General features: G+C 43.7%; 1 protein-coding gene across 8 annotated transcripts in view; it reads left to right on the top strand.

Annotated features, from left to right (window-relative positions):
• Nucleotides 1–11,901, top strand: part of FAM124A (family with sequence similarity 124 member A) — a 96,632-nt gene extending 84,731 nt beyond the window's left edge. For 7 of the 8 annotated variants that reach the window (XM_029602810.1, XM_029602808.1, XM_029602812.1 and 4 more), the window contains one exon: nt 6,662–11,901. In XM_029602810.1, coding sequence (XP_029458670.1) covers nt 6,662–7,483 — 822 coding nt within the window. In that variant the 3' untranslated portion in view covers nt 7,484–11,901. The remainder of the gene's footprint in view (nt 1–6,661) is intronic. The other variant, XM_029602814.1, reaches the window with a different exon arrangement.
• The last annotated feature ends 3,282 nt before the right edge of the window (nt 11,902–15,183 follow it).

Below are 15,183 nucleotides of genomic sequence, written 5' to 3'. Positions count from 1 at the left end.
ATTGTCGATCACTGGGGGATCCCGGCCATGGATTTACTGGCAGACGAGTCCAATGCTCAGGTACCCAGATACTTCAGCCGCAGACACGACCCGTGCTCGCACGGCATCGATGCTCTGGTCCAGCCGTGGCCTCCGGGGACTCTCCTATATGCCTTTCCCCCGTGGCCTCTACTGGGTGCCCTCATCCACAGGATTCGGTCACACCAGGGCCTAGTTCTTCTGGTGGCCCCGGACTGGCCAAGAAGACCCTGGTACGCGGACCTCAGAAGCCTACTGGCAGGGGAACCTCTCCCCCTGCCTCCTCTCCGGGACCTTCTACGTCAAGGTCCCATTCTGCACGAGGATCCGGCTCAGTTCTCGCTTACGGTCTGGCCATTGAGAGGGCTCGACTGAAGAAAAAGGGTTATTTGGGGCCTGTGATTAATACACTCCTCCAGGCTCGCAAGTTTTCCACATCCCTCACCTACGTACAGATCTGGAGAATTTTTGAAGCATGGTGTGACTCTCTTGGCACCAGTCCACATGCCACCACTATTCCTATCGTGTTGGATTTCCTGCAGGATGGGCTTCAGAAGGGTCTCTCCCTCAGCTCCATCAAGGTTCAGGTAGCGGCACTATCGTGCTATGGGCCCAGGAGAGGTGGCAAGACCATCGCCAAGCACCCTGATGTTTCTTGTTTCCTGCAAGGCGTCAAGCATATTCGTCCACCACTAAAGTGGCCTGTACCCTTATGGAACCTTAATCTGGTTCTGGATTTCCTCGCGGGATCTACCTTCCGACCCCTTCGGGGCTTGTCTCTACGGTCTCTAACCCTGAAGTTGGTATTCCTGCTGGCCGTATGCTCCGCCCGCCGCATCTCTGAACTACAAGCGCTGTCCTGCCGTGATCCCTTTCTACGTATCACTTCGGAGTCTATCCATCTTCGGACGGTTCCCTCCTTTCTCCCTAACGTGGTTTCACAATTTCATCTTAACCAAACCATATCCTTGCCTACCACGGTAGGTTTGAAGAAATCTGAAGAAGGCCGTTTATTATGCCATCTCGACATCGGCAGATTGCTGCCCAGGTATCTGACAATGACTCAAGACCTGCGGAAGACAGACCATCTGTTCGTCCTACACAGCGGGAAGAAGCAAGGTGAAGCGGCCTCTCGGCCCACCATTGCCCGCTGGATTAAAGACGTTGTCAGAGCCGCCTACGTGGAGGCTGGGAAGGCTCCGCCTCTACAGGTTACGGCTCATTCTACCAGAGCCCAAGCGGCGTCTTGGGCTGAATCCCGGATGCTGTCACCGGCGGACATCTGTAAAGCGGCGACATGGTCCTCCCTCCATACCTTTTCTCGGTTCTACCGTCTGGATGTCCAGGCCAGGGAGGACTCGGCTTTTGCGAGGGCGGTACTACATGGTCCTCAGGCAGCCTCCCGCCCAGGCGGGGTGTAAAGCTTTGGTACATCCCATTTGTCCTGAGTCCATCTGGCTACACGCCAGGAAATGTTGAGATTACTTACCTGGTAATCTTGTTTTCCTTAGTGTAGACAGATGGACTCAGCATCCCGCCCAGCTGCCTGTGTACATGGGTTTCACCGATTCCAGGTAAGCCTTTGACATTTGTTTTCCTAAGAGCGTACACTCTGCCAATGTCCACGCCTTCCGGTTGGGAAGGCTGGCGGTCTCCAGCCACTGTCAATCGGTCAGGGGAGGCCTGTTTTCACTTTTTTCTTTACTTTTCATTGAGCGTCAGTACACACATCCATAACAGCTTTTGCAAGGAAGATTACTGAACAGCTGCGCTTCCTGTGGGGATATATACACGCCCCCGTGCTGACGTCAGATCCGTCTCCAACTGCTAGCACGCGGATACTATCCCATTTGTCCTGAGTCCATCTGTCTACCCTAAGGAAAACAAGATTACCAGGTAAGTAATCTCAACATTTGTCAAATGCTTTCTGAAAGTCCAAATATACTATATCAACTGGCTTGCTTTTATCTACATGTTTATGTACAACTTCAAAAAATTTTAAACGATTGGTAAGACAAGACTTCCCTTGCTAAAACCATTTTGACTCTTCCCCATTAAGTCTTGTCTATTTATATGGCCAGAATTTGTTTTTAAGATTGGCTTCTACCATTCTATTTATTTATTTATTTAAATCTTTTCTATACCGTCGTTAAGAAGGATCCGTCACAACGGTTTACAATAGGGCACATAAAATAAGGATGCTGAGATATATTAATTTACACAAGTGCCATAATGATTCGGTACATCGTTTTCTCAATGATATAATTGGTTTGTGATACAATACTGTCCAGGAAATATCAGTTTAAAAACAAATCTAACTTTATAAGTGACAACTTCTCTTCTGGTGAAGAACGAGAAGGTAGAGTAAAAACAGATAGAAATATAGCTACACACCTTAATTGTTCATACCTCTCACTTCGCCTGCCTCACTGTTTCCCCTTCTCTGTTTGATAACTTGGCTATTCAAGCAAGCCTTTTAAGCCTTTTCTGAAGGTTTTGTTGTCTTTTTGCAACTTTAACTCAAGTGGCATGGTGTTCCACAGTGTGGGTCCTGCCAAGGATAGTGCTCTCTCTCTCACTTGAGGTATTCTTGCTGTCTTAATTGATGGGATCGTAAGGAGTGCTTTATTCGCTGATCTTAGGTTTCTGTTTGGTACGTGTACGCGGAGGGCTGTGTTAAGCCATTCCGCTTTTTCGTTATGTATATGCAAAGTGTTTTGTATTTTATTCTCTGCTCAACAGGTAACCAGTGTAACTCGGCTAGGGTTTCGGTGATGTGGTCTCTTACTTTTTCCGGTCAAAATTCTTGCAGCAGTGTTTTGTAAAATTTGTAGTGGTCTGAGTGAGGTGTATGGTAAGCCTAGTAGTAGTGCATTACAGTAGTCGGTGCTTGCAAAAATCAATGCTTGTAGGACTGAACGAAAGTTCTTTGCCGTTAGAAGTGGTTTGAGTCTTCTGAGTACCATAAGGTTAGCGTATCCTTCTCTAACTTTTAAGGATATATGCTGTTAAGTTTAATTCGGTGTCAATTATAACTCCTAGGTTCCGTACTTTCTCCACTAATTCAATCTTTTGGTTGTTTCTGAGTGTGATAGTGTTTTGAATGATCTCTGTCTTTTTGCGTTCTAGATGTAGGAATTCTGTTTTCTCTATGTTGATTATTAGCTCCATTTGGTTTAGTAATTGTTTTATTATTTATTTATTTATTTATTTATTTATTTATAATTTTTATATACCGATGTTCCTGTATAGCATACATATCGCACCGGTTTACAAGGAACTGAACAGTCGCCTCAGGGACGGGATACAATAAACAGTCGCCTCAGGGGCGGAATACATTAAAACAGTTGCCTCAGGGGCGGTATATAATAACACAAGAGGACAGGGAAACTTTTAGGGAGACATTCGTAAACTCGATTAAATGTAACTGGGTTTCAAACTCGGAAACATAAATACAGAGGTAAGTATATTGTCTATCGCTTCGACCGGTTTTTAGCTCTCAGGGAAAGCTTGGGTGAATAGCCAAGTCTTTAGCTTCTTTTTGAATGTTAGAAGGCACGGTTCTTGGCGGAGGTCCGGTGGGAGCAGGTTCCAAAGAGGGGGACCTGCAGTGGACAGGGCTCCTTTCCTCAGTGAGCTTCTTGCCGGTCGGGTGTGAAGCATGTTCTGGTATGCCCTTCTGATTGGTCTCTTGGAAATGTGTTGCTGTAGTTGGAAGGATAGGATGAGGGGGGAGATGTTGTGCAGAGCCTTGTGAATCATCATGAGGGATTTAAATTGTATCCTAAATTTTATCGGCAGCCAGTGTAGATATTGGAGGATAGGGGTGATGTGGTCCCGGATGTCAAGGTACATGTTAGCGATATTTACGACTTTGATTTGAACTTGGAAGTATCTGTTACTTAGATATGATCTGAACCATTTGATAGTTATGTTACTCAATCCTATTTCCTCTAGTCTATTTAAAAGTATGTCGTGATTTACAGTGTCAAATGCTGCTGATAGGTCCAGCATCACTAAAATATAGTGTTTGCCATTGTCAAAACCTCTCATGATGTTGTCTGTTAGTGCTAGCAGTAGTGTTTCTGTACTATAGTGTTTTCTAAAGCCATGTTGTGATGGCAATCAACACTTTCCCCTATCAGCCCTGGAGCCCTTTTTAAAAATCAGCATCACATCAACCACCTTCCAGTTTTCAGCAATTGTGGCTATTTTAAATGAAAGTAACAGGTTAGTACCAGGTTAGCAAGTTCATGTTTTAGTTCTTTTAGAACTCTGAATTTTATGCCATCCAGTCCTGGTAGTTTTGTTGCCTTTAGATTGTAATCTAATCTGTTATATCCTCCATATTTAGAGGATAAAACAGATATCTGTTTTAATTCCTCAGTATCTCCAGTATTAAGGAATATTTCCAGTGTAGGTATGTTCCCAATAATTCTTCTGTAAATAATTCTTCTGTAAATAATTAATTCAGTTTGTCTGCTATTTCCTTGCCTTCACGGAGCACCCCTTTTGTCCTTGATCATCTAGCAGCCCAGCTGACTCTCTCACAGGCTTTTTGCATCAAATGTACTTGAATTAGTTTTATTATTAATTTTTGCCTCACTGGCAAGCTTTTTCTCAAAGTCTCTCATGGCGTGTCTAGCTGCCGGTTTCGCACCCAATAGCGCCACCATAGGAGGTGTAGCTATTGGGAGCAAAATAGGCAACGAAAAGGCACTTACCTTTTCGCTGTGCATGCCGTTGTCGCGGAGTCGGCCCCGTTGACGCCCCGACCCCTCCTCTTCCGGGGCCGACTCCGCCCCCATTTTGGTATCGCACGCGAAAAGGGACATTTTGCATGTGAAACGTCCCTTACAGCGTGTGATACGTTTGGAAAATGAGGCCCTTTGTTTGCTGTGAGTTGAGGAGGGTTATTTTTGCTTTTATTAGCTGGTGATCAGTCCATGGTAGTATATAGTGAGATGAGTTGATTCTGCAGTTAGTGTTATTGGTGATTATTAGGTCAAGTGTGTGTCCAGCTTTGTGGGTGGGGTTTGTTATGAATTGTGACCAACTCATTACTTCCATAGTATCTAGGAATATTTCACATGCTGTATTTTTGGGTGTGCTATCTACATGTAGGTTGAAGTCTCCTACGATTAGAGTGGATTCAGGAGATGGAAACACCTTTGAAGATTTCAATTAGGGGGGAGCAATCTTTTTGTAGTGTTCCAGGTGGGCAATAGACTGTGCCTATATTTAGTTGTTTAGATTTTAGTATTGTCACCTCATAGGGAGGGTAGATCTCAATTTTCTACAGTTTAAGTTTGAGCTGGGTTTTTGTTTTTTGTTTTTTTTACAGATTATTAAAAGACCCCCCTCCTTTATGTTTTTTTCTAGGGAAATGAAAGATATAATAGTTGGGGTGATCAATTTAATTTAAGAGAACATTATCATTTCCTTTCAGCCATGTTTCGGTTATGCAGAAGACTGTGGGTTTTAACTCTTCTAGCAAATTATTTATCAAAGGGATTTTCTTTGATAGTGATTGAACATTTAGTAGTAGAGATAACATTAGGCCGGAAGAGATTATTTAAGAATTGTTATTTATTATGGGGTAAATTAGCTTTCTGGTCTCTCTTTCTTTGTGTTTTGAGGTTCTATGCAGATTTCCATATTTTCTTTGTTCTGTGATGGTTTCAATGAGGTCAGTTGGTTCCATTGTCCTAGCTGTTTCGCATGGTCAGTATGTAAATAATTTTATTCAGGCATCACTTCAGGCGCGCATAAAGGGGAGCACAAAGGGGCAAGCAAGCTCCTTCGTGCATGGGCCTCTGGCTTTCACGCCGCAGTGTTGTCCGGCGCTGGTCTGCGGAGGGCAGTCTAGGGCGGTTGGTGGGCGGGAGTAGTCCCGTGGGCACAGGAATGTTGTTTCCTCCTTCGGGGGGGTGGGGGAGGGAGCGTGCCTCCAGTGCCTGGCCGGCCTCCTCTCCCTACCTCCTATCTGCTGCTGCTGGTCCCGCCATTGAGCTCAGCACCCACCGGTCTCATAGGGCAGGCCGCTCTATCCTGGGCCTTGCCTCCAGCATTCGCGCCTCAGTGTTGTCCGGCGCTGGGCTGCAGTGGGCGGTCAGTGGGCAGGAGCAGTCTCGCGGGTGCTGGTGTGTTCTTTCCTCCTTCCGGGGGGAGGGGGGGGAGCGCGCCTCCAGCGCCTGGCCGGCCTCCTCTTCCTACCTCCTGTCTGCTCCTGCTGGTCCCACCGCTGAGCTCAGCTCCTGCTGGTCTCTTCGGGCAGGCTGCACTCTCCTGGGCCTATCCCTTTGGGGATAGAGAAATACCCTCCAGTACCTGAATGTAATCTGCTTTGATGTGGTAAAAAGCAGAATATAACTGTTTAAATGCGCCCAGCTTGCCTCCTCTTCACATTTTTTCCTGAAGTCAGTGATGCAGATTTGGGTTGTCTGTAGTAATAGTAATAACGCTCCCTAATTGTAGTGAAGCTTTATGCAACTCCCCCAGTGATTTTGCATTACTGAGTAATGGTAGCAATAATTTTAGTGAATGGTTTCCAGCAGTTTGTTTATCAATATGCTTCTGTAATGAAATGTTTCAGGATACTGCGATGCTGCCCATTGATGCTAATTTCTCTTCTGTTTTGCAGCAGGTACACTGTTTACGCAAAAAGGCTACCAGACATAGCAGGCTCCAGAGCTATGCAACAAAGAACCATGGCAGCAACTCTTCAATCAGCTTCATCCCTCAGAGCCACAGATCCGCGCCAGACAAGCCTGAGTTGCATCGCACCAGTGGTCATGACCAGTATCTTTGTGGTTCCCAGTGGGATCTGATGGACAGTGATCATGGAGATGTCTCCAGTAGTGCTTCCAGTGCTTCAAGGTCATTTCAGCGAAGCAAATCTCTGTTTTGTTTGCCAACAACAAGCTCATTTCCATCCTGCGAGTCTTTTCCCTTGAGTGAACCACCTTCCCAGATTTTAAACAATGGACTCTCAACAGCCAGAACACCTACATGGAGGGGTCATCCCAGGTTTAGCATAGATGACCTGGAAGGGGCACAGGAGACAGATGTTGACACGGGAATAAAATTGTCTTCCTCTGACCTGTCTGTGGTCTCTGCCTATTCATCCTTTAATGGATTCTGCAGTGACCTAGAAGCTTCACTGCCCTCAAAAGGGCCTGGTATCAGTAGTTCAAAACAAGATGTCTCCCATGTGAAATCACTGTTGGCAAAGAGCAACCTCACTGAGGTTTCCAATAGTTCCCTTCCTTCCCTCTCTGAATGGTCTTCTAGCTCTTGCATATCATCTTCAGCTCCTCCCTATCTGCCTGGCTTCCCACTCAAACCATCTCAGAAAGCAGCCTCTGGTCATTCTTGGGAAAGTAGTCAAACAACTAAGCATATGCAACAACCTTTAGAAATCCCAGTGCCTCAATGTGGTGAAGAGGAAGAATTCTTCATCTGAGGTTTTCCTATGCTACTGCAATTAAGACTGGATAAGTGACTAATGTATGTATTATAGCATACATCTATAACAACATTTGAATTATCTTTAGATAACCAATAACGACTTTTCTCGGTAGTGTCAGGAAGCAGAAATGGTTGGGTGAGGGATGTTCTCCTTTTATGCGTTTGCCACTTTAATCTGGAGGTGGCACAAGAAAAAAAAATCAACATGAATGTGTGCCCAGCTGGTCGTATCCTGCTGATGTTGGCTTTTTCGAGGTCCACTAAGCAATAAGCAAGAAAGACTTCAAATACGATTAAAATATTCCCTACTGGAATGCAGAATTAAAGGTTCCTTTGAACAGTGGCTTGATTTTCACATCTCTATTCATTCTTGTAACTATGCCAGTCTTTGGATGCCTAAAGCAGACATGTGCTACTTGCAAAGCAAGAGGGGAAAAAACAAAGAGAATTCTTGGTTGAAAATGACACTGTGCCTTAGGGTTAGGTCTAATTATTTGAGTGAAATTCACTGATTCAGCACTGATGCTCTTGGAAGACAGGAAAAGTCCCATTACAGATGAGTGATTTTTGGAATCTGGTCATTTGCTGTCATGCTGTTTATGAAGATATCAGCTGTGAACTGCATGGCAAACACTGAGCCAAACTACTAGAACAAATCAATTCATGTTGGTATATTCACCGGCGTGCTGGTGTATTGCTAGTAAGCTGTAATAAGTGTATGATTTGCATCAATTATTTGCATAGTATGTATACCTCATGCAATTTGTGATGCACTTACTGTGTTAGGAAGAAAAATAACGGAATGCTTCTTGAAGAATGTAATCATGCACTTCACGATAATATTCTTTGATCGTCGCAAGAAACAACCAAGCTCTTGCTTGCTGCAAAAATGAATTTTGTGTTATGTTGGGGGCAAAGGGGAGTCTGGGAGATGAAAACATTTCCCCAGAACTTATTTTTTAAAGGGCAAGGGAAGCTAAAACAGAGGCTTGAATCAACCATAACTGGGCTTTGAGAAAATGCGTCCAGCAAGCTGCAGCATCTTTCCCTCTCAGCTTCTTGGTGGTGCATGTGAAGATACTCTACAACAAACCTTTCTAAATCAAAAAATATCAAAGTGAAGAAATGCAATGAAATATCAGAAATTAGGTTTAGTCTCTCTTGATGTATATCAGCAAGCTGTTACATCTACGTTACCAAACTAGAATTACAAATGTCCATGATGCCTCCAAAAAGTAAGGAGGGACAATCTTTAAAGCTAGCGTGCCAACATTCTGGGATAGTTATCTACATTACCTCATAGGAAATTCCATCAGGGCTGGCATAAAACACAAACATGATACTGTAATACCTTTCTATTAATGTGTTCAATCTGACCAAGGCCTGTCATATCATGACATTACTACATAGGGTCTGGTTGTGACATCAGGCCTTAAAATGCAAGCAAGCACATGAAAACACGAGAATGTGTTCCACTCTGTCACGATGTCATCAACGAGGATGTTGATGGTCCTCTCCCTTTGAGGCCTTGTGTGAATCAGGTAAAAGGACAAATACTTCCAAAAGGCCAGATTTTAAAACGCCGGTGCATAAATACCGGGGTTTACGCGCGCCGGACCAATTTTCAAACAGGCCCAGCCACGTGCGTAATCCCCGGGAAGCATGTAAGTGCTGGGCCTTTAAAGGGGGGGCGGCCCGGGACACTGCGCCATTCCTCGCTGACCCGGCACATGCAAGTTACTTCAGGGCGGGCCATGAAGTAACTTGGAAAAAAAAAAGGCAAATAAATTTAAAAATGCTTTTTAGAGGGTGGGGAGGAGAAGGGAAGAGGAAGGGAGGTTAGGGTAGGGGGTAGGAAAGTTCCCTCCTCGTCCAGTCCTAAATTGGAGCGGACTGGGAGGGAACTGGGGAAGGCCCCGATGCGTCGCCGCACAAATATAGAGAAAATCGACACCCCCCTCCTTGCGCGCACTGCTGATTTTATAACATGCGTGCACCGGCGCGAGCATGTTATAAAATTGCGCGTCCATGTGTGCGTGCCAGGTAGCGCGTGCACATGGACCCACAAGCCTATCTCTTTTTTTTTAATCTACCCCAAAGTGTATATAAAGTACTTGGAATCAAACAAATGTTTTTAAGTGACTGGAGATTATCACAAACTTGCGTATCTATGAGAATCGATGTGACCTCCCATCTATATGAATGCTACCAAACCAGGCAATGACAGTCAAGCAATTCTTACCCTCTAGGTCTGCCCTATCAAAATTATTATGCAAAGCACAGGAAGGTTTCCATGTGTTTGGGCTGAGGGGAATTAAGTTTTAATGGGTGGGAAGATGAGGTCATCATCACCCCATTTTTTCAGTCCTGTTGATCATTCCTGTGAGATTTGTAATATGGGTAGCTTTGCCTGCATGTTGGTGAGTTGCACTGGAAAGCAGTTTTATTTTGTTCATATTGTTTGGAGTGCCTGGTTAAAGGTAAAAAGCTATCAGTGGAAAAGCCAATGAAGCATTGTACTAGGTTCTAACAACATGGGGTGCCCATTTGATAATTTCCCTTTTGATAAAGCTATTTAGGATGGGGCCAAGAGGTGACAGGAGATGGTGATATATCCTATTAGCAGTGTTCTGGTTACTTGCTCTATTGGCATTTACCAGTTTGTCTGTAAGCAAGAAATTCCACCCAGAATTATTGAATCCTGCTTTCCTGGAAGCACATGTGTAAATCTGCACGTACTGCATATGTGGATCCAAAAAAGAATGTACTGTCAGAATCCTTAAGTTCCCCCAAACTGTCCCATGCTGCTGAATATAACTGCATAAGTTCTAGTTAACCGGACCAGTTATATCTGGATAACTTTAGACCTTATTCGGTTAACTTTCCCAGATAAGGCTGAATTAAGTTGCCCCACCACGATCTGCCTATTGTGCACCTGCAAAATATCTGGCTATTTCCTTAGCCAGATCAATACTTATTTGGCTCAGTGATTGCTGCTGAACATAGCTGAAACTTAGCCAGATAAGTCCCTATTGATCCAGCTAAGTAGCACTAAATGTCAGCCTCAAAAGTTACTAGGGGTGACCCACAGACATGGTGAGCGCTAAGCCTTCTTTCAGTTTGGAAAGCAGGCTAAAAACGCAGAGCAAGGGAATTGCTTCTTCCTTGACCCCCTCCTTAACTCTGTAAGTGGGGAGCATTGCTGCTTAAAATGGTAGGGGCTTGCTGAATGGTGTGGGGCGCTCCTTCATGCTTTGCTCATGGATGGTTTATTTTTTGTTCTCGTTCACTAAAATGGTGCAAGCGCCTCCACCCATCTGAATGTAACTTTTAGTGCAACAGTTTTTTCCAGTCAAATAAAATCAGGGCAGAAAGGCACTTACCTTTAAACCCCTGTGTATGCTCTGTTCATTCAGTAAGCGCCGAGGCTCCCTGACTCTCTTTGGATCGTATCTTCTTTGGTTACTGGTACTAAACGGCCATGGATAGCAGTTTTGAACTCTGAAATGCTTGGTGGTGACTTCTGGAAAAATGCAAGAAGCAGGCTCTGGACTATCGGATAAAAACATTGAGGTTGATATTCAAAGGCTTTGTCTGGGTAGCATTTGAATTAACCCAGACAAAAACCCCAAATTTGAAAGCTTCCCTCCGTTTTCTGGCTGAATTTTGTCCAGGTACCTCATTAATCACACACAATTTAGCCAAGCGAAAAGAGGTGGGGACAGAAGCCTGGTTAACTTTTAGCTGATATTCAGTGCTGCCCTGTTTATAGATAGCCAGGTAAGTCTGATCAGAAAGCTACCTGTCCTAAAGTTATCCGAAGATCTTTGTCCAGGGATATTTAGTGGAACTCTTATCTAGGCATGTTCCACCGAATGACCTGCCCAAAGCACCCCTGCTCTCCTCCTGCTACTGCTGTACTTGGAGGGAGGGGCTCTCGCATCCAAGCACTCGTGCCCAGTCAGTTGCTTCCTCTCGCCACCCCTGGTCGTCCTGCCTTTCTGCATGGCACCGCACAATTCCGCAGCAATGGCTTGACGTTGCGGCTGTTGCCCCAGCAGCGCAGAAGGCCAGGGGCCCTGCCCATAACATACAGGCAAACAGCAAAGAATATTTGTGAACCAGACGCCCCGAGAACTACTAGGACCCACAACTCACTGGAACCTGGGTGACGAGAAAGGAGGAAGCAGTGAGAGAACCCTGAGCGACAAAGACATCCAAGTATAACCACTTGACCCTGGAACCTTTCCCACTCAGTTGCCTGCTACCTATTGACCTTACTGTGTTTATTTAATCAGTTTAGAATCTTTAAAAATATGTGCAGGGTGAACCCAGTGGCATAGTGGCCATGTTGCCTGCTGCCATTGGGAAGATCTGGGTTTGTCTCCCAATCTTGGCTTTTGTTTCCTTCGGGGGTGGGATAACTTTTTCACTTGCGTGCACAAGCAGCAGCTGCAGAGTACACCGCCACTTTTAACATACATACCTTGTAGCACATTTTCAACAGGGAAACTGGTTGTGCGGTTTACACCTTTCATTTCAGTGAGCAGCCGATTGGGTGTAAAATAGCATGATTGCATTTGAAAACTGCACAGCCGCACACTGATTTTCTTCCCAGCTAAAAGCACCACAGTGGTAGACCAGGTATGTTGGGAATGATCTCCATCTCTGAAAATTACTGCCAGTGCTCTTCTGAACACTTGCATTGTGCCAAAGAGAGTCTCTTTCTGTAGTTCATAGGGCATAATCTGTATAGCCAACATATGTATGTGTGCTTGGGAATTCTTCCTAATCAGGCCAGGGGCTCCCAATATAATTGAGGTCCATATTCAAAAACCCTTTAAATGGATAACTAAAAAGTTATAGAAAACAAAAACAATTCTTAATACAGGCTACTAAGTCCTCACTGTACGACTATACACCATTAAACCAGCAGTTCTGAGGAACCTAATCTTATTTCAAACAATTTAAACGTTTTATAACATAAGAGAAATAGTATCAGAAAAATAATGTGCTTTTAGCAGATACAGTCGTCTGGCTCTTGCCCACAAAGGGCTGCAATCAGTTTCGTGTATACAGCACGAATGATCACTTAATTTACCGTTTCCTAATATTTTCAATCATATATTGTGTAATCACCACACTAAGAACATTTTTTATCACCACACTTTTTAAAAAAAAACTTCCTTGTGCAAACCATTACTCTCACCAATACCTCTGTGTCTTATCCTAAAATTAATGACTTTATGTCACTTTTTAAATCAATTCTGCACTTAGCTTCTAGATCTTTTTTTCTTTTCTTTCTTTTTTTCTTTCGCTGTGCTGTGCTCTCCTCCACGTTAAACGCTCTGCTTACTTCTCTCTCGACATTGTCAATGTTTCGGCGTCTAATACCGCCTTCTTCAGGTGGTATTAGATCTAGAAGCTAAGTGCAGAATTTGATTTAAAAAGTGACATAAAGTCATTAATTTTAGGATAAGACACAGATGTATTGATGAGAGTAATGGTTTGCACAAGGAAGTTTAAAAAAAAAAAGTGTGATGATAAAAAAATTTTCTTAGTGTGGTGATTACACAATATATGATTGAAAATATTAGGAAACGGTAAATGAAGTGATCATACGTGCTGTATACACGAAACTGGTTGCAGCCCTTTGTGGGCAAGAGCCAGACGACTATATCTGCTAAAAGCACATTATTTTTCTGATACTATTTCTCTTATGTTATAAAAAGTTTAAATTGTTTGAAATAAGATTGGATTCCTCAAAACTGCTGCTTTAATGGTGTATAACTCAAAGGTTATCCATCTAAATGGTGAAGGTGGCATATTCAGCCACTTATCCGGCTATAATTTAGGCAGATAAAAAAAGGGGTGTTCCAGGGAGGGGCTCAGATATCTGGCTCCCCTTATCTTACAGCTAAAAGTAGCACTGGAAGCTTAAGGTTAACATAAGCTTACGCTTCCAGCACTGCCTAAGTTAGAGCGACGCTGGAAGCACCAGGAGTGAAGTAGTAAGTCCCTCGCTCCCGGCATGGTCTTTCAGTATCGGGGAGGGGGGGGGAGAAGTGGGGGAGCACATTCTTTATTACAAACATGGATTGGGGGGGGGGGGGGTGGAGCCCGGGACAGCAAATCCTCTAGTTTACAACCCATTTAAAAGTTTGGCAAGGTGTAAGAAATACAGCCAATATGGCCAAGCTTGAGGTTTTGGGGGTAGAAAGAAGATCAGGATGCTGGCCTTTTCTTTTATTTTTTTTGAGCGTGCTACTTAGCCAGATATCTTTTAAAGATATCCGGTTAAGCAGCATGTTATCCAGCCACACAAGTCTAGATAATTTAAAAACCTACCCAGCTATCTTCAGATGAGGCCGGTTAGGTTTTTAAGGTATTGGGCTACATGTAGCCGGATAACGTTATGTTAAGGTTGTGATCCCAGTGTTTTTCTGATGCATCAACACTACAGTGTTTACAGTGGATGAACTTGCTACCTTGTTGTGCCTTTCTGTATGAAGGCCTTCTGATATCAGCCCGTTGCATCCAACGATGAGATGTGAAACGTTTCTAGGTCCGATTGCCCTTTTTTTTTTTTTTTTTGCTCTGCTGGCTGTGACCTTGTCTGTAATCCCCTATCTAGTGTTGCAATTATTAATCACTCATCCTTAGGTTTGCGGTTGCCTCTCCTTAGCCGCTGCTCTGACAAATTTTGACCTTTTGTGGGGTTCTCAACTGACCTTTTGTACTTCCCACTGTATCTGTGCTTCTGCTGGTCTGATTCTTTAACGAGAATTTTCTCTTGTTTTGCAAATTCTCTTTGTGTGGGTGGATTCTCACTCATTCCTTCTGTTTGCTGGAATGATTGTCCAAGCGTATGAATGGAGACTGATGATGCTTGTTTATGTTAATACTTCAGCCCTTTTTGGGCATTTGGGTCCATTGATGCCATTTAGTATGCCTGAAGGCCTAGGATGGTAGCTCTGAATATGTAATGAATTTCAATAAGATCCATACCACCTTCAGCTCTAAGGATGTACAAGCTCAGCATAAACCTTTTTATAGATTACCTTGTTCTTATATCCAATTATTCAAAATAATTATAGGGCCAGTCTACTATTTCAAAGCTGTATGAGAATGCAGGGATTGCAAACTGATTAGTAGTTTATAGATGCAGTGCAGATCATGATAAGTGATCAACAAATCCGCTGGAAGTATTTAATACTATATTTAAATATTCATTACCTTTTTATAACTAATACCTATGCATAAGCTTCCATGTTGCCTACGTGAGCTGTCAACTTTAAGAAGTAAACAATTTGAAGCATTTCTATATATGATAATACCCTGCTACCAAAGAATATATATTTATTTATCCTAGCATGCTCTACCTATACGTCATCTTTGGTTCACTTGCCTTATGTTTGTAAATGAGGACTACAGGTCCTTGGTGAGGCCTCACCTAGAGTACTGTGTTCAGTTCTGGAGACCATATCTCAAAAGGGACAGAGACATGATGGAGGTGGTCCAGAGAAGAGTGACCAAAATGGTGAGGGGTCTCCATCAAATGACTTATGAGGAGAGGTTGAAGGAGCTAGATATATATACCCTGGAGGAGAGGAGGCACAGGGGAGATATGATACAGACCTTCAGATCATGAAAGGTTTTAATGATGCACAATCAACAACAAACCTTTTCCATTGG

The sequence above is a fragment of the Rhinatrema bivittatum genome, chromosome 5, assembly GCF_901001135.1.
Source record: "Rhinatrema bivittatum chromosome 5, aRhiBiv1.1, whole genome shotgun sequence".
NCBI classification, from domain to species: Eukaryota; Metazoa; Chordata; class Amphibia; order Gymnophiona; family Rhinatrematidae; genus Rhinatrema; species Rhinatrema bivittatum.
This window is presented reverse-complemented; position numbering and strand designations above follow the sequence as displayed.